General features: G+C 43.6%; 1 protein-coding gene across 1 annotated transcript; it reads right to left on the bottom strand.

Annotated features, from left to right (window-relative positions):
• Window positions 1-1,322: 1,322 nt before the first annotated feature.
• Window positions 1,323-19,868, bottom strand: CAV1 (caveolin 1). The gene is made up of 3 exons (XM_074168211.1): window positions 19,802-19,868; window positions 18,729-18,893; window positions 1,323-3,692 (listed from the first exon to the last, which is right to left on the bottom strand). Exons 1-3 carry the CDS (start codon window positions 19,829-19,831, stop codon window positions 3,351-3,353), a joined length of 537 nt encoding a protein of 178 aa, XP_074024312.1. The 5' UTR covers window positions 19,832-19,868; the 3' UTR covers window positions 1,323-3,350.
• Window positions 19,869-20,113: the final 245 nt, after the last annotated feature.

Here is a 20,113-nt window from a genome sequence, read left to right as displayed (position 1 = left end):
ATGACACTGACTTTCCTATCTAGTAGTGTAAGATTGTCTACGCCACACTTACAGCCATGATAGGACATTTCCTGATGGCATTGTCTATCAGCTAATGTCTAGTCCCCCAGCAGACAAGCCTGGATCTTGTTATATGGTGTATCGTGACTGTGGTATTGATCATCAGTGTTACTGCATTGAGAGCCTGGCAGAAGCATGGGTATGAGCTTCACCGACAGCACAACCCTGTGACCACTGCCCAGCGAAGCACCAGGGATGGTGCAATCGTAGGGTGAATGCGCACATCTGTCCCATGAGGAGTCTTGGAGACATGACATTATAGATGGTTGAGACGAATAGATGTGTCTGTCCTGAAACTATCTGGCTCTTTGCAAAAGCAAGATTTTTTTTGAATTCTGGAATGCTCATTAGCTTTACTTTCACATTACAACCTCCCTTTTATCTCTTAAAATATTTTAAATTTTCTCACAATTCATAGTCCAATTCAATGTACTATTTGCTACAGTTGGACTATTCACTACCATTAAATATACCATTCTGCTATCGGAGAACAAATGACAGAGTACCTTAAGCAGGTACCTGCCATCTGAACATTAAAATATGGTTAAAAGATTTGTAGGCCAAAATGTAACAGCCTGTTTTGTTGGACTTTTGTGTACTAGGTTAATGGTGTGACAGGTATTGTGCAATAATCCCATAGAAAAGAACTGTCCTGTCACAAGTTAGGTCTATACATGGCTGGATAAAAGCTGTCATTCCCCTATTTCCATACATAAAATGCTTAGACTAATGAGCTTTTATTAGGAAGAATCCTGTTTCCACTGGAATCAAAATGAAAGCTTTAAACAATTTTAACTGAAGAGCTATCCAGACAACCCACATCTGAACTTTGGGTGGCCAAAGTCTTTAACGTAAAATGAACTATAAGCAACTCACCGTATTATGGTATCGTTCTGTTTATTGGCTATTAAAATTGTCTACAAGAAAACATAATTATCCTAATTTGAAATGCAGGGAAAATGAGGAACAAGAAAGCAATGGAATTTGTCATCATTAAGCTTAGGCTCCCTATTCAATGCTGTATTCACTAGTTCTACTACCTACTTATTTAGCAGCAGAAAATATTTACTTGGGAGTAAAATGTCATTTTTTTGTTGGGGAAAACCTTCCCAAGTCAGATCCTGAACCACAGATTAAGACTGTTTTGTGCTTTCTTTGTTAAGAAACAAATGACATCGCGTTATCAAAAAATACTGGGCTTTTCCTAATAACGTGAGATTTGTTCCTATGACTTTCAAGGAAAAAGAAGTCAGACAGGAGCTACCATTAAACGTCTTTTTATTGTAGTCTTTAACGTACATGCAGAATTAAAAAAAAGTGTCAGTTATATCTGTAAGCATATAACAACAATGTAAATGTCTCGGATCAGCAATGTATTTGGATTAGGGACTAGTAACTCTAAGTGAACAGACATCTTTCAGGATATACATGGTAAATCAAGAAGGTTTTCCTCAGAGTGATTTTCCTCATAAAAAGATAAAATATTTCTTGTTTACAATCTCGCTTGTTTTTAATACTGAAAAAATCTATAATAGTACACTCTCCATTATGTACATAGAAAAACATAAAACTATATCCATACCAGTGTCTGTTTTAAATGCAAACAATAGTAGTTAATAGCTTTGTAACTTTTTTTGTGCACCCTCTTCCCTCTTCCCTCCCTCCCCCCTTAAAAAATGCAGCATTTCCTAAAGTTTTCAATGCTTTGGCAGAAACTGAACCGAAGGCACTCCCGTGTTAAGTAAAGCAATATGTGAAATATCAGCGCTAAATAAAAAAGCTGCAGGTGTACCAGACAGCTCCCTGCTCATCCCAAGGGCCAAATCTTGCACTCTCTTGAGGTCAAGAACTGGTTTGCTGGAGATCCCAACTGGAGCAGGCTCAGGCCCCAGCTTGGCTTACGATAAAGCTGATCAGCCTCACAACTATTTTACAGATGCTTCACGCAAACCGTATGAGGGTGCAGAGCGCACCTCTGAACACAGTACTATCACGAGGGCAAAAAGCTCCTGCAGGTCACAGCATCAGAACGTGCTGCAAAGGCTTTGCTTTCCAGGCCCTGCACTTTGCAACACGGCAGTTTCACACAACACCCTCCGTTTAAGACTTCCTGATGTTGCAGCTCAGCTAAAAACGCACAAACCAACCCACAAATGTGAAGTTTCTAAACCGTCTCTTGCGACGGATCAGTTTAGACTCAGCAAAGCGCCAGTTCTCCTGAAAATAAGCTGCACGCTAGTGGCCTCCTGACTTCTGCTGGTGGGGAAGCTTTGAAAGCGGATAGAAAAAGTTTCTCTCAGGGGCAGCTCCTCCTTGGCCTCACGTGGCTTGTGTTTGGCACATCTTCATTTTTCTTGTAACTCAGGGTTATCTCTGGCATACCTGCGGTATGTATTTATACGAATACTTTGCAAAAAAAAAAAACAAACCAAGAAGCTGCCTATGAGAGAAGCACGTAAATACTCGCTAAGGGATGTGTCAGAAGTCACAGCGGGGAAAACATTTCCATAATGACCAGTTTCAGTTCTCAACTGCAGCCTTGCCTCTGCAATCCTAGCAAAGGTTGAGAAACGACTGGATGCAAACTTCCAAGAGAGAATGAGACAGAAAGGCACCGACCGAAGCTTTTTAGGCACATGAAAAGCTTTCCCGTGTCAATGTCTCCAAACCTGATAAAGTGTTAGATTTTTGGGGGACATATATTAGTTCAGTAATTTGTTTACTTAACTAACTTATTCATAGTGCACCGTATCTGACCATGACTGTAAACAGCTGCAGTCAAGTGACAATCCAATTGAAAAAGAACATTCTGCTAAAACCTGCCAGCTGGTCACGTTCACTCTGCTGCAATAGCTCTGCGCTCTTTGGCCACAATAAAATGAATGGCTTTACAGTGTTGGAAAGCATTTTTGTCGTTCTTCAGTATCACTGTGGATTTATCTCACAAGGAATGAAGGGTGAGAGAAAAAGCCATCCAATAACACTTCAGTCTCTGAATTGAACAGCCAGCAAAACGCTATGGAGCTGGCATGGAAGAATAGCCATTTAAGGTTAGTTTGAAAAGCAGACTGAAGGGGGAAAAAAAAAAAAAAAAAAGCAGCAGCAAGTAGTCCAGTAAGAATAAACAGTAAAAAAAGAAACTGAGCAAGTGATTCTGTGTTTTGGGCCAGTACATCCACCACCAGTTGCTGTATGTTGCTTTGGGAAACACGAAACTGGCACCAAAACACTCCAAACAACACAAAACCCCCACCCCCTTCCTAGACTGATGGCTCTCCTTGAAATGTCCCTCAAATCTCTTTCCGTACTGTGGCTCGGATGCTGCTGAACACTTTGCCTATGGCCTCAAACAGTGGGTCGCAGAACGTGTGGATGCAGATCGAGTAGACGCGGCTAATGCACTGGATCTCAATCAGGTAGCTCCTTATGCACGGCACCACCGCCCAGATGTGCAGGAACGACAAAATGGCAAAGTAGATGCCCCAGATGAGAGCCATAGGAATGCCAAAGATTGCTGACAGTAAACGATAAAACCAGTATTTTGTTACAGTGAAGGTGGTAAAACTGGCCTTCCAAATCCCATCAAAGCTGTGTGTTCCCTCTGGCTCAGCAATCACATCTTCAAAATCAATCTGCAGCAAAGAACACAAAGTTAGGTCAGTCAGACATTTGCATCAAGGGTGGATTCCAGAAACACCTTTCTGGAGAGCAACGGTCCCCTGCAACAAAACACTGAAGCACGTACTTCCGACATCCCAACATGATTCAACCCATTTTAACACAACATTTAAGTCATGAATCTTCAGTACCTATCTTTCTCCAGGGACTACCTTTCTCCCCTGACTACCAGGGAGCCTTGATGAGTAGCTCAAAATTAGACACCTAACTTCCAGATGGAGATGTTGACAAAACTGAATATATATTCGTCATCTCCTCCAGCCCCAACGGCATGCAGTACCCTTAAAGGCTACGTAAGGGACAAAGCAGGTGAACAGAATCGTCATGCTTTCATTGCCTAATGTAACTGTTTCACATCTTTAAGAATGGAATAAACGCAGTCACTACTTTAAGTTTTTACACATCTCAAGCATGAATCAATAAAATGTGTTTTATTGGTCCAAATTTTCCCATCCTTCCTTGTTGAAATCATTGCTGAATTTTGACAGTGAATCAACAGTGAGGCTAGCTATTTAAATATATACTTTGAAACAGGCATACATAGTTCTTGTTGGACTGAAAAATAAAATCCTGGATTTAGATCTGCATCAGGTGGAGCTCCTCCTTAGTCTGAAAGGGTTAGGGAGCTCTTTCATTTTATTTAACATAAGGAGGCCCTTCACATTAGAGTAGTTTTGTTCTACCCTATCCTGTTTATGGGCTAACACTGTTCATGAAGGACATGGCCAGGCTAACATGTTAATATTTAGAAGAAACATACTCTTCCACATATTTCATAGTTTTGGCTATTCATAAATCATTCAGAAAGTCACCTAAGGAAGCAGTGCATTCCAACAGATATATTTTACTGCTCTCTGTTGAAATAACGAGCTATTCAGGAAGCTTAATTGTCATAACATTTCTATTAGAAAATTAACAGAATTGCGATGATGGTTCAGCTCCACGTCACACAAACATGTGTTTGATATAACCCACAATACAGGATATTTAATTTAGTTAGCACAACCAATTGTATAGGTACTGCATTCAACAGGAAAGAGAACATCACAACACTATTCCTCTGCAAGAAACTAAACGACTGTTTAAATCGGATGAAAGGAAAAAAGAAATTGCATTCCTGGGACTGGATCCCAAAGTGAGATGCTGCTGCTGCCGTAAGTGAAGATTTACAGGAGCAGGATAAATATGGTATGGGTCAGCGGCCTCAGATACTCCGACAACAGTACCTTAGCATGCTGGAAGGAGGTGAATATATACATACACTCAGTATGTACATAAGCAATACTCATACTGTAGGAAAAGGCTTGCAATCACTACTTTTAAACTAAAACACACGTAACAATTGGAAAGAACTCCTCCCACTCTCCTGTTGAGTCTTCAATCACTTCCGAACAGAAGTTACCAACAAAGGGAAAAATGCTATAAAACCACTGGACATTCCAGTTTCTTAAATAAAAAAGATAATTCCAAAGCAAAAGTGCACACTTTTGGTGCAATTTACTTAAATGGCTTGGGAGGAGGCTTTAAGCTTTACTTAAAGTCCTTGGGAGGAAATTTCTGAATCAGTTGTGGTATCAAGTATCTTGAATGCCCAACATCAAGCTGGCTTAATTAGACATATTACTGGTGTCAGCGGAGTACCCAAGGAACACACCTCAGCACTGTGCACTTGTCCAAAAGGCATGCAGAGCCAAAAGTCTGTCTGGACTTTCTGAAACTGGACAGCATAATTTTAAATAACAGCTACAAAAATGGAAAATTGAAAGAGAGTTTGAATCATGGTTCTCTTCTGCAATAGTTCTATGGATATGAAATTACCTCTGCTTCTGCAGACCGTGCACATGAATTTTTGGTACAAATCTTAGAAAACAGTTTCCTTGAAATCAGTTTCTAAAGACAGTATAGGAAGTACACTGCATTCACTACTGCGTGAAGACAAGAAATTGGAAATTATTTGGGCTCTGCAATTTCAGTGGGTGCAAGACTGAATCTCTGTTGGAAATAACTCTAATTCTGGGAAAGGCATCACAGGCAACAATATGCTCTCCATTTCCATTGTGGGGTTATTAGATACAAAAGTTTTGTTTGGGGACTACACAACTGACCAAAAATCTGCTTTATGAAGTACATTGACCATAAAATAATTACATGAATCAGTCATTTAAAAGTTAGCTGCAGTCTAGTAAGACAGGGCAAGGAACTTTCCTGGACGTATTGTGATCTTTTTACCAAATGAAACATTCAGATGTCTTCGTATCAATCACAGGATTTTAGTACTGCATCATGAAAGAAAGAAGAAAAGGTTGCAGATGTATACACAGAGAAGTCAATGATATGTACGGATGATGGTATCTCATTGTCTTATTCCTGTCCCCCCAGATGATTTCAAGATCTGTATATTGTTCACTGAAATCTGATTGAGCTGAATACTGAGAAAAAGGTATGCCTGACTTTATGGAACAAGTATATTTTCTTTTTGGAATATACAAGTAAGTATACTTCTAGTATCTGTTTCTGCAGCTATTCAAAAGCAAACTTTTTGTTGTAGCTCATATCCCATGTTAGCTCATTTTCAAAGTGAATGGATGTTCTTGGTTTATCATCAACATTTGCCTTGAAATCAAAAAATAAAAATATGCAGATGATGGCAAACCTCAAGCTGATTACAGCAAAAAAAATTTACTTTTCAAAAAATGCTACTACATGAAAAGTCCTTTTTTTTTTTTTTTCTCATAGGTTAGGCATAGCACTCTTATTCTGTAACTTCTGGCAACTGATTTTGTGCTTCCCACCAGCTGGTGTGACCACTGGCAGAGCCAGTTTGTGCACACAGCCATCACACTGCAGCTCAGTGCATCGGGGACGATGCAGGGTCACACCTAGAGTCTTTTTATTCAGTTCTGTTGTGGCAGAGTATATCTTGTATTTTTATAACTGGCCCATAAAGGAAATACTAAATCTCAGCGGGAAAGCAAGCGTGCGTTGAGCTCCATCAGTCTTTTCATGGTTACATCTTTACTTTAGCTAAGTGGGACCTATTTTTATCATGCCATGTTTTTGGCATGCAAAAAGAGACCATAGGTTAATGTGAAGTTTCTAGAACTTTTAAAATAAATAGTAAGACTGGCCTGTAATTTGAATCTTTTCAAAGTAATTCATTACAATGAATGCTTTACTGGAAAATGGAAGCCAGTAAACTCATTGGTTTTCAAATCAAACAGTAAACTTTCTGTAATCGTGATTCTCAGTAACTCATGTTTTTAGCCTGTTGTGCGCTCCAAGATGTCCATGGAGTTAATCCTGGGGAGATGACAGAAGAATCATGCCATGTAACATTTCCAGATGGACAGCCCTGTCCTCATTCCAGGAGATGATGCTAATATTAGAACATTTATGATATATTTTTGGCCAGGATTTCCCAGCTCAAGTCATACACTGTTGTCCTAAAAGCACTCAGGAATCAATCTGCCTGTGAGAAGAAAAGAGCAGTGTTTTTGTACCACTAAAAATTGTCAAGAGGTTACTTTCTTGGAGCAATTTTAACAGCTGTAGAAATGTTTCTACTAATGCACACAACCTGAATGGATGGTGCTATAGGATAACTACATAACATAACTGATGCCTCACCATCATCTTTCCCATTTCATTATTCCTCGAGACCCATGCTCCCCTTTGAGTAAGGGAGATACTAAACTGGAGAGTGAAAAGAAAGAAAACCTCTAAAACCTCTCAGCTGAACAGTGTTAGAATGAAGCTGCTATCTCCTTGAAAGCCATGAAATTACGTATACAAGAGAGTCCAGCTACGACTAGAACACAAACTTCTGCAGTGCTGTCCAAACCCAGACTTACCCGCAGCAATGTATGGTCTAAATAAAGACAAGCAAAGAATTGAGGTAATCTGGGCTCTTCTGCTTCTCAACAGATCACGTACAAATCCACTGGCTGGGAAACACGCTATTTGTTTCACTGTTCAGGCAGTACAGATAAGTCCTTGTACTGCAGGAACTGAGATATCACCCAGATTCTTCCTGCACTGAACCACTCCCATGAAAGATCCTGTTTTTAACTCCCAGGGATCAGTCCTCCACAGGCAGCAGGAGGAATGGGTGGCTGGATGCATTTTGCCCTACATCACTCAGATTACTTGCTTCTCAGTCTCGTCTCTCACTGTCCCCTGGTTTTCAGGTCGGCAGCACTCAGTGACAGTGAGTGTCACCAGACTGATAACGGGAGTCCAAGTGAACTAAGTAAAGTAAAAATAGGACTGAGAGGAGAAAGAGAAGTGGCCAGAAATATGATCCTAGGGAAGAAAAACACTCTAATTTCTGGAAATGAACCTAACTGGCTTGCAAGGACAAGATACTTTTTGTGGGGTATTGTTCTCGAGGCCACTTTTGCCAAAGCATCATGTGCATGTAAATTTGTGAAAAGCTCTGTTTTATCTACATAAAGGCATGCTTAGGTTAGGCACAGGTCTTGTTCAGTAGATTGCATGTCCAGTGTGCACTTTGCTCCTCCAGAGCAGTCAGGGTGCGCTGTGAAAATCAGGGTGAGTCATTTGCCAAGCTCATGAAAATACAGGCACGTTCACTTGTGACAAGGAGAGAAGTAAAGGAAATTTGCTTTGACCCTCTAAAGGATGCTAATAACTCACTACAGCCTCCTGTTTCAGCCAAAGCTATTAAACACTATCAACTCCTGTTCCATGCCTACAATACACTTCCTGACTTCAGCTATTCTTTGTTTCCTACTATTCAGTTTGGTAAAGCCAGTTTTTACATTGCTTGAAGCTTTTGTCTGATTCTGCTATGAGAATTGCCGCAGCTTCTTTTGCTCTGCATATGTTTATTAAACTTTTATCAGGAAATTAAGGAACCTCCTTTGATTCTAAAAGAGATTTATTTACAAGAAAGGGAAACGGTATGGGGAATTTGTCTTCTTTTTTCTACGACTCTTTAAAAAAAAAGTCATTAAAAAAGCTCAACAGTGTGAAGTTACTGTTTTTTTCTAAAAAAACCCAGCTGACTCAAGAATATAAGCTTTACATATGAAAGTAGTTGACCTGTTGACTGTGCCACTTTAGTCGCTATGTATCAAAACTTGGCAGGCTGGAAAAGTGTGTCAAATGCCAACTTCAAATTGCCTACTTACCAGTTGTGCTTCCCCTCAAAAGTTTGTTCTTCGAGGTATGTATTATCCGTTACATAGACAAAATTACTGTGCTAGGTTTATCAGGAAAAATTATTAAGGCCATGAGCATTTTATGGCAGCTTTGACCTAATCTACATTTCTGTGATTGGAACTGCAATTACTCAAACCTTCCTGTATGGTGGCTGTGTGCTGCCACGGTGCTCACAGCATGCAGTTTGCATAGAGAGGCACCACCACTACTCCACTGAGGAGGAACCCAAACAAGTGCTGAGGATGCCTACATTTTGGAGTGCCATCAATACCTTTTGTAGTCAGCAAAGAGATGCTCAGATCCTTACTGGATCTCTCAATTGATCACTAATATCCCTAACCAAGCAAACCCCTTAAATATGCACACAACTTGAAAAATGTGAACCGTCCCACTGATGTCAATATACTTACATACTCTGCCAGACCAGGCCTGTAGTCAAGTCTGAATATATATTTATACAAGAAGGAGTCACAAGCTAGTTTCTTTACATTTTTAGCACAGAGTATGGGAACTGTCTTTACTGCTTACCCTGTGCTGTTTTTAAACTTTTTTTTCCCTGACATCAAGACTGTAAGTAGAATACTGTTTCACCAGATTATATTGTGTCCCTGTAAGACCTGGAATAGACATACAGAAAAAGGCAGATAAAATCTTTTTTTTTTCTGCTGTGATAAATTCAACTTGTAAAATTTCTGAATGCACTCAATGTCTTCTAAAGAAACATTCATCAGAAGAAAATGTATAAAAGATTACGAGTTACATTTGGGAGATGATGTTCAAGTCAGGTGCAGCACTACAAACTTTGGAGAAGGCTGTGGTGTATGTTATTAAAAATTAGAAAATGCATAAGCATATGAGATCATTATTAGTGTTCATACTTCCAAATACTATTTGAAACTTAAAAATTGACAGTTACAGTGCTTGGAAAACAAAGGCATCACAGCAGAAGCAAAAAAACCCTAAGCAATAAGCTCACAACCATTCTGTTAAATCAGCGATACCAGATAAACATCTACATGTTTCCTTGACCCTTTGAAAGATCATGTTTCCATATCTTCTGGTGCGTGTCTTGCTGACCACTACCACAGTTTATTGGAAAAGGATGAAAAAGCGTATTAGGTTGTTTCTACCGAATCCAAGGGAAAGAGCATGGGAGGTGTTGGGACTCATAGGGGGTAAAGCTGCTCTTGTCCCTTCCCTCACTGCTCAGACACCAGGAGACTTCACTATTTTGAAGGTGTAGGGCGTAGCACACGGTAGCACTTCATGGCTGCAGGGCTACATGAAAGAGGAACAGGAGGACATGGGGCTGTCAGCATTGCAAAGGGGTCCAACGCTCTCCCTGAGGATGCACATCCTCACCTTGGTTGCATGAAGTTACAGGAACTTGAACAGTGTCTTCACTTGCTTCTACTCTAAGAAGTCATTCACCCTTTTAAGTGTTTACCTGCAGTTATGAAAAGAAGCTGCTACTTTGTTCCTGAAAACATACAGCTTCATGATGCCTAGATGTTTCACTTCCTTGCTAATCATTGTTTCCAACAGCAAACATTAGGTGCCCTCAGGTGTGTTATAAAGCCAAAACTCATTCTATTCCAGTGTATTTATATAAACCTCAGGCTATAGCATGGGCGACTACAAAGCATGAACATCCAGCAGTGTTCAGAGATGGCATAAATCCCATCACAAGACAAGAAATCACTGTGACTCCTGGTATGGTGGCAAACATCTAACAAGGGAACCACAAGAGTCCCTCCAGGCTGGGGTACAGCAAGATTAGGCTCTGACTGTCAGCCCTGAATTCTGCCTTAGAGCACACTGCTGTTGTGGGGACTGTCCAGATCGGTGGGCACAACACTCATTCCTTTGCACAAAACCAGAAATGCCATGAGTACAGATGGCTAGGACCATAGCTTTTGCGTAAAGCTGGTTAAATGCAGAAAAATGACAAACAAGTAATTCCCGGGCAGAATAAACCCTACAAAAGCAAGCAGAACTGTTCCACCCCAGTTACTAGTTCAAACCGGCGAATGAATTTGCCTTACATTCCCTGTCGCCCTGTGCCTGCTTTCCATAATATGGCACGAAATGAGTGTTCTGCTGGCACATCTCTTAATGGAAATAGTGAATCTTTCCTGAGTACTATAGAGTATGCCAGAAAAGCAAACAATGCTTTAACAAACAAGGATATTCATGTTGGAAAGCAGATTTGAAGGACTGCACTCTTCTAGCCAGAGAAGAAAACTAGTCCAGTCAGGAGTGACCCTGACTGTGCACATACCAATATTCAAGTGGATTGTGAACGATTTTAAATAATGCCATGACTTAGAAAAAGGTTGTGATTGCAGGTCACCATTTCACAAAGTGAAAATCAACGAAAATAGCCAAAAAATAATTTGCTACTAATTACTGAGAGAACAACCTCCTGCTCCCTGCCCATGCTGAATTGCTGATGACATACCAGAAAAGCCCTGGTGATGGGCTTTGTTTTATCAGATGGGCAGGCTCATCGAAATCTGCGGAAGTACTCGTGAGAAAAATGCGACTGATGCCAATGGGTCAGCACTGCAGCAACCAGCCACTCTCCAGAGATCTCTTCCTGAAGCACTTGCCTGTCCTGTCTCAGGATTGTCCAGCAGAAGGAAAGACTAGCAGCTTCAAGGAGACATCTGCACTCCTCTGAAACACAGCGAAACTTCCTGTGCAGGTGGGGATGTCATGTCAGCAAGTTCCTTGGAAAATAACGTTGATGTTGTCAGAGTAAGCAAGTCAGAAAATAAAGGGGCTGTTTTCCTCCCTGGAAACTGGGCTGCTGGGAGGTTATCGCTGTTTTCCCAAAGAGAAACCCTTAAGCAGCTTTCTTAATTTTATTATTTGTTTCATGTTCCACAGTTCCTTGTTTGATACAGCTACTTTAGCAAAGAACTCTGATCCGTCTGTGTGTATGTACATTCACATATGTCTGTCCATCTGTATGTTTAAAGAGGTATATTCATCAACATGAACACTGGAGTGAAGCTTTGACTACGCTAAAGATAATGGGAATTCTTTTATTGATTGCAGCGGGATCTGGAGTTAACCAGAATACAGAAACATTAATAAAAGTAAAGATATTCTGTAACCAGATTCTATATTACATTTTCATATTATAATTTATTTTATACATATAAATATAATATACATTATATTATTATATTATAATAGTGTATTGTATTATTATATTGTCCTCAATGCAGGTTTACAGACCTGCTACTAAGATAATAAACTGATACTAAGTATAACTTTTCAGAACTTGCTATAGCTTCAACCATCCTAAATTTAGGCACTAATGGGAAAGGGAAATATAATGACCTTAGACTCTTTGGTAGTGAGTGAAGAGAGACAGGTAACTGGAGGGTGCTTTAGATCTGGAAACCACTCTTTTCTCTATCATTTGTAAAGGGAGTCTAAGGAGAGGAGACTCTGCACTAGGATTACTACCCACAAACACATTCTTGTTAACTGCTGCAATTCTTTTTTAGCAAATCTGTACAACTTGTTCTCACCTTTTCCCTCATTTCTACCTAAATATGCTCATTGCTGACAGTGAGTGTGCAGTGATGCCAGCTGCCTCTTCTTTTATTTAAAAAAAAAATTTGCCTCTGCATTGCTCCTGTTATAAGGTTGTCTTTCTTACGGAAGATCTTAAGTTACTGATCCTTAAATACGAGGTAGCTACTTCTTTCGTATTTCATAAAAATCAAGACATCATTAGTCTTCAGTTCTGGTCTTGTCATAAACTGCACTAGAACAGAGACTTATGAACTTGGACTTCATAAAACAACGGGAGACTTCATGGCTGAGGTCTACAGGAGATATTAACCTGATCTTGAGGGAAAACTCTTTCTTTTTTTTGGTAGTATTTGTTTGAATTCTGAGATGGGATTTCAAAGCTGACAGAGGAAGTGTTGCAATCCCTCTATGAGACTCCCTTAGGCTTTTTTGGAATTGTGAGTATAAATTCAGCACAGCAGGAGTTTGGACAGGGAATGTGATGCTTTCACCTTCAGCTGTGAGAGTATCTTCTCACTTCTTATCTACAAAGCTGAATTTATCAGTTCCTATTTATTTGAAAATAAAGTACATGGGCCAGATAAACAGGAGACTGCGGAGAAACCCCACCCTTGGACAGCCCCACTAACATCCATAGCACAGCTCCTTGATTATGTTGAATAAATTCGGGTGCAAATTTTATCAATTAATGTGCTCATTAGTGTGGGGATAGTTGCACCGAAACTATTTGTCTTTTTGAATGCTAATCTGATGACATAATTTCTGACAAGAACGATATTGCATAAAATTCAAAGTTTGTTTTGAAACTATTAAAAAACATTTCATAGGAAATCTGCCAGTAAAATAAAAAGGGACTAACAGAGTTAAACCTGCCTCCCCAATAAATCAAATGAAATTAAATGGCATAACTTCTCCTTCATCTTCAAAATAACTAATCCTTTTTAGTCTAAGATGGTATTGACTACTGTTGTTTGTCTAGAAAAGAGAGATGGTAGTTCTGGATCAAAAAGCTCAAGAAATCAACTGCCGATGTAGATTTCATCCCACTGTCTGTTTACTACAAGAGTATTTGAGAGCTGTGGGAAATACAAACTTGTCTTAGTTTAGAATTGTATCTCTCTCCAGTTTTCCAGAGACTACAAGTTTTACAGAATCACCCAAGTTCATTTATATTTTCTTCTCCCTGTTGCCTGAAATACAACAAAGATCAAATTCTCACTGGGGACCTCATGGGCAGACAACTCTATTATACTCATTTTCCCTCTTCCCTCTGGAGAGTTTTGGATTTCAGTAATTATTTTTTTTTAAGACATTCATACTCTCTTCAACAGAAGACGGTATTTCTATCCATGTAGTGGGCTAAAAATTCTAAAATTAATTCAAATTGTTCTTAAAAGTTTTCTAATGTATAATCTGATTTCCGTTGAATTTATCAGAAATGAAAAGTATTTGTCTCCTCCGAATCTGAGATAGTGTCCAATAAACTCTAACAAGAGGAACATCCATGCTGAATCTTTGGCTCTGTCCCCATGACCACCAAGTGAAGATTTTCCTATGGAGTTATGACTCATGTTCATCATGCTAAGCAAGAAGGCAATGCATAAGGCTTTAATAATACTATGAGCTTAAACGCAAACACATTTTTTTGAGAAAGAAGCTTTCATTAGGACAAATGCCATTATTAGCTGTAATCTTATGGACATTCAGAAATTCCATGCCTGGGAACTCCTAATTAATGTGCAAGAAAACTGTTTTTCAGAACTCTAAGACCTCTTTCAGTCCTCATAGAAACTGGCATTCATAATAGCTCAAGTTTTTAATCTCTCACTCCTAGACTAGCCTTGGAAGAAGTATTTGAAACAGAATTGTATCATGGGGATAGCCAAAGTCAAACATGCTGTCACGTCAGAGTGACAGCCCTCAATGCCTTAGCCATCCCATCGGAAACCAGCAGGGAACGAGGCCTGCTTTCCTTCCAGGAGGTTCTCAGGTGTGGAGATGGGAGATGGTCTGCCTGGTCATCCCTCTGTGCATCTTATGCTGTGCTCAGCGCAACAGGGAGGGACTGTAATCATGAAGCATTAAATAAAATGGCAAACTGCTTTTTAAAAAAACCTCTCTTTTTATGAGAAAAGCGGCAGAAATTGTAAATGGCTATAAAATGGAGGAGTAATACTTTCTTCCCTAATGCCTACATAAGGGTGTTATGGTATTGGTTAACATCTGACTAAAAATTCCAGACTTTTCTTTGCAGTGAGATGAATTGTCCTTAACTGCATTAGTTTTAAATGGAAGGCATGAATACGTAACTGTTTAAAACTTGGTACAAAAGCTCTGCATCCTTACATCTGTAGCCAAGTACTGGATTTTTTTTTCCAGAGAGAAAAGGACTCTTACGCAACAAACAGCAGATAGACACCACTTGTTCGAAAGAAAATAATAAGCATGCTCTGGATGGCTGACCAGGCACAGGCTTTTCTTCCTGGCACACCACCGTAGGAAAAAAGTATCATCTGGCTGCAGATGTGACTACACCTTTGGTCGTCAGTAGACCCAAAGGAGCAGACTTTGCAGGGCTGGCTGCAAGGTCCATCCCCATTCCGAGCAAGGAGCAAGGAGCAAGGAGCAAGGAAGTACTGAGAATCCCAAGCTGCAGAAACACTGTTTCCCTCCTCTGCTTCTTCCAAATTCAGTAAACTTTGTGCAGACTTGACCACAAATACTTTGAGAAACTCTGAACTCCAAAGAGTTGGGAGGCTATAATTTAGCCATACTCTGGAAAACATAAATATTGTGCTGAGAAACGGGAAGAGCAAAGGCTGAACTTCAGGCACCTTCATGTGAAACCTCCATCATCGGGGAATAAATGAGAGAGACAAAGCGATCAGCTTTCTATCCTGTTTGTGGCATCTCTCTACACATAAATAAAAACTGTGGGACACAAGTAGAATCGTCCAGCAAAGGACATACAAAATAGATAGAGCTGTGTGGCAAAAGAGCTGTATAATCACCAGACTGACTCCCGGAGAGCTCCCAGGTGCACAGAGGCTGTTTCTCCCTTGCTAGATTCCCTCCTCGCCTCCTGCATGACTAGCCAACTTCACAAGCCAGCGCCTCAAGGCATGGGACCACCATTGCACATTCTCCCCCTGCCAAGGTGACGCACGAGGGCAGTCGTGTGAGGAAGAAGCTCCTTCCTTTCCGCTCCCTGCTGAAGGAACTGGAACAGGAAGGAAATTCTGGTGATTTTACTAGATCGTGCTTCCTCCAGCACAGAGCTACCAACTCTGTTGTCTGCGGACCTCAGGTTTGGTAAGGCCTCATTTTCCATCCCTCTCTGGACAGAAATCCAGTCCTTTGCCCCACTTTTCTGGAAACCTCCCAGCACTTAGCTCCTACTTGGTAGCTAATTTGAAGATAAACCGTGAGCAAAGCTGAGGTCACCAATACCTTTGGTATAAAGCTGCTCCATGAGTCTAGTTTATATAAAAGGATCTCCACCGGGTCTCTCCCTCTTGCCTGGATCCCTCCCCTATTGCTGCCAGCACCACGTATCTGCTGCAGAGGAAGCTGTGCAGATGCTGTGTGTTGCACATCAAGGGAACACGTCTCCTGCTTCTCACAAGCAAGGGTTATTTTTAAAATGTGCTATGGGAAGTATTTGAATGCAGACAACACTGAGGCCTTTTAGAGAGCTGCTTACAGAGCAGATTCCTCGTTCTCTGTCTAATCATTTCTATTTCATGGCTGACTGATTTGTCCCCAGTTTCCATGCTATTGTGCCTCATAGTCAAGTGGCAAGAAATGCATTAAATGCTGGGTAAAAAGCAGAAGGTTCTGAATCTAGAAAAATGCAATGGCTCTAAACAAAACTGAGCTAAGCCTGAACCATACTTCTGGGGTTACAACACTCCTGAACTCTTTTTTCTCTCTGAATTTCCGTACCCGACTGAGACTGAGATTTTTTACACTCTGCCCAGAGCTGTTTTGCAGCTGAAGTAAGAAAGGCAGATGCATGACAGACGGGGACCACAGACTGATGGCTAAGGCAGGAACTGAATCTGTATACCTCCACCCCAATCCAAGCCTGTCCCCTAGGTACCAGGGTCTGACCTTTATTGCTATGTCTAATAGGCTGAACCTGAAAGCAGTGTCCAAATAAAGTCAAATTGTGGCAAAATTCCTCTCTCTACTTTTCAGGTTGGACCTATCCAAGAAATACTTATAAAAACCAAAGTAATTCTTATTTATCCTTGTAACAAGGCAGGAAAATGCCGCTTTACGATGCCCACATTTTTTTCAAATGCTGCTGGTTTTATGATGCAAAATAGATCCTGACTAACATCAAATTCGTTTTGATAAATTCCTGTCTTGATGTGGTTACGTGCACTACCAGGAGCTCGCTTGCTGACACAGGGGCAGTACCGGTATTCTGGCTCTTTGCTGGTTTTCAGTGAATGTGTTGGTCCACAATTATTACAAAAGGACAAACTGAAAGGCTTGTTTTTTCCAGTCCTATAATTCTTATTTTTCAACTTTCTTTCAGATGACTGGACATAACAAACTTTCTTAATCATTGCCCCTATGGGAGGCAGAGAAGGCAGGATGGGCTTTGTATGCTTCTGTTTCTTTCAAGTCCATTAGGAGTTTTTTCCGTCAGTGGTCTCCCTCTTTTCCCAGCAGGATCCTTCTTTCCCTAGTTAAGTTGTGGACACCCGGATTCCGACCTGCTTGGGGGCTATGACTCATCCTCAGAAGGTTTGGTTGCTTTGGGGATTTCTTCTGTTGATGTACGCAATAAGCCATGATGCAGTTTCATTCTTCAGCTCTTGCATTCCCTGTCTACTCAGCTACTCCTCGCGGGTAGAAGAAGAAATAATTGCCCTCTTTCTTTTTAAAATCAACCATTTCAAGGGAAGTTTTGTAGCATTAGGTACACCGATGATTTTTTTCTAAGCAAATAAAAACTTTATGCGTTTTTTTTCTCTAGATCACAAAGCTGATAATGGCTCCTGAAAGATATAGCCTGCTCTGAGAGAAAATTCTTAGCATGATGGCCAGTCATATTCATCATCTTCAAATTGTGTTGAAGTCAGTGGAATTTAAGGTTACTCGGGATATCGCTATATTGCCTGCCCATAGCATGAATCATTTTACTGACATACATTCAGGAACCAGAGTCCAACCTTTTCATTCTCTGGAAACAATGTGATATTTCTCTTTTTCAATAAGGGGTCTTCCTGACCAACAAACATGGAGAACTGCACACACTCTGACTCTGCTGGACACTAAATAAGCCAGTTAGTGGCTTAGTCACCCACTACAGCTGGCCAACTCCTGTTTTTCCTAGGTTCTGACAAGCTCAGATGACAGCATCCTCAGTTTTCACATGCACAGTATAAAATTTGTCTGCTAAGAGAAAGACAATCTCTATGATTTTTTCTGACTAAAGTGACTTCAAGCAAAAATATCCACCAGTCTTGATTTGTCAAAACAGTCAAACACTGAATTAAAAACCTGAACAAAAAAAAAAAAATCTAGCCAAGGGCACAGTTAGATTTTGCCTAGCTTGTTTCCATTTATCATTTCTCGAGGGAAGGAAAAACACCAAGGAAAACAAACCAAACCAAAACAAGGAAACCAATCCAAACAACCATCTGATTTTGTACCCACTTGGCTTAGGGAGGGTGACCTGTCCCGCAGGCCATGCCCAGCAGCGCAGCGAGCTCTGGTGCACTGGTTCGCTGCCACCTCCCTGCCCTGCCCGAGGGAAGGAAAATCCCTCAGCCGGTGTTACCCACAGTCACGCAACTTTTTTTCCCCCGCTCCCGGGCGGGATGTCCCGGCTGCAGGGGCTGACCTGCCGGCAGACAGCTGCAGGAACCCGGCTCCGGGGCGGCCCTTACCCCGGAGGGCTGCCGCCAGCCCCCGTCCCGGCGGGGGGCGGCCCCGCAGGGCCCCGTCCCGCTGCAGCCCCGGCGGGGAGCGCAGGGACAGCCCCGCCGCAGGATGCGGTCCCGATCCGGGGAGCTGCAAGGAGCTCCAGCAGGCTGCCCTGGACCTCTCCCCCGCACCCTCTCCCTTTTATTTATAAAAAGAAGATAAGTAAATTAGGAACGTATCTTCCCCGGTCCTTCCCCTCTTGCAGCAGGTGGAGGGGAGCGGTTGCGGGCTGCTGTCGCCCTGGCAGTGCCCCGCGTTCTCCGTCTCAGCAGGCATCGCCCCTCGCCCCGTCCCACCCCGGTCCCCCTCACCTTGACCACGTCGTCGTTGAGGTGCTTGGGGTCCCGGTTGACCAGGTCGATCTCTTTGGTGTGCACGTCGTGCACCGCCTTTTCGCTCAGCTCGTCTGCCATCATCTTGTTGTTGGGCTTGTAGATGTTGCCCTGCTCCCTGATGGGCGCCGTGTAGAGAAAGCCCTGCGGAGAGGGAGAGCGGGCGGGAGGGGAGAGCCGCGCCGCGGAGGGGCGGGCAGGGCAGGGCAGGGCAGGGCAGGAGGGGCGGGCTGGGGGGAGGCGGCCGCGGGTCCCGGGGGGAGCGCGGAGCGGCGGGAGCCTGGCTGCGGGGCGGCTCTCGCCCCGGCTATTTAACCGCGGCCGCGGGGCGCGCACCACACCCCCGCAGTACCAGGCACGGCGCTGGCTCCCGATCCCAACCCCGATCCCGATCCCGCCGCCAGGCGTCCCAGACCCCGCACCGCCCGCGCCCGGCCCCGCTCCCCGCCGCGTTGCCCCAGGGCGGAGCGCGGCCGCCCCTACGCGGGGAGGGCGCAGCCGCGGCCCCCACGGGCAATGCGGGCAGCGGCAGCGCCCTCCCACTACTGCCCTCCCCGCGCTGACATCCCCGTACTGCCCTCCCCGCGCTACCCTTCCCCACGCCGCCCTCCCCACGCCGCTCGCCCCGTATCGCCCTGCTGGCGCGGACCGGAGCCGGGCGCCCCCCCCCCCCCCCCCCCCGTGCCCCCTCTACCGCGGCGCCCTCCCCGCACTGTCCTCACTATACTGCCCTCGTTATACCGCCTTCCCCGCGCCGCCACCATCGTGCCCCCTCCACCCCGGCGCCCTCGCCGTAGCGCCCTCCACATACCGCCCTCACCGCGGCCCCGATTCGGCCGCAGGGGACGAGCCCCCCGGGTCTCCCCTGCCCCGCCGTCCCTTGCCCGCAGGTGCCCGGTTGTCCGCCCTCCCCCGCCGAGCTGCCCCCGCGTCCCGCTCCCGGGAGCGGGTGGCCGAGCCGCTGCAGGTACCCGGAGGGGAAGGCGGGAGGGCGGCGGGGCAGCCAGCGGGGAGCTCGCAGCGTCCCGGCTCCGTCCCCACGGCGGTCCTACCTCCGAGTCTACGTATTTGGTACCGGACATGCTGCCCCGAGCTGGCTGGCCGCTCTGCCGCGGGTTTCTGTGCGCTAGGACTTTGAAGGACCGGAGGCAGGAGGATCCCGCTCTGCGGAGCGGCCGGCCCGGGGGAGGTAGCTGCGAGGGAGAGGGCTGGCCGCCGGCCAGGGGCTGCTCCCTGCCTTTGCCTGGGGTGGATGACAAGCCGCGGTAGGGCCCGGCATAACGCTGGTAGCTGCTGGGGGTGGGAGGGGAAAGCAGCCCTGCCCCGGCAACCTGGAAGCGGGCGGACCCGGTCCCGGATGCTCG

The sequence above is a fragment of the Numenius arquata genome, chromosome 2 (genome assembly GCF_964106895.1).
Source record: "Numenius arquata chromosome 2, bNumArq3.hap1.1, whole genome shotgun sequence".
Lineage (NCBI taxonomy): Eukaryota > Metazoa > Chordata > Aves > Charadriiformes > Scolopacidae > Numenius > Numenius arquata.
The sequence above is the reverse complement of the archived record's forward strand: the minus strand, read 5'-3'. Positions and strand labels throughout refer to the sequence as shown.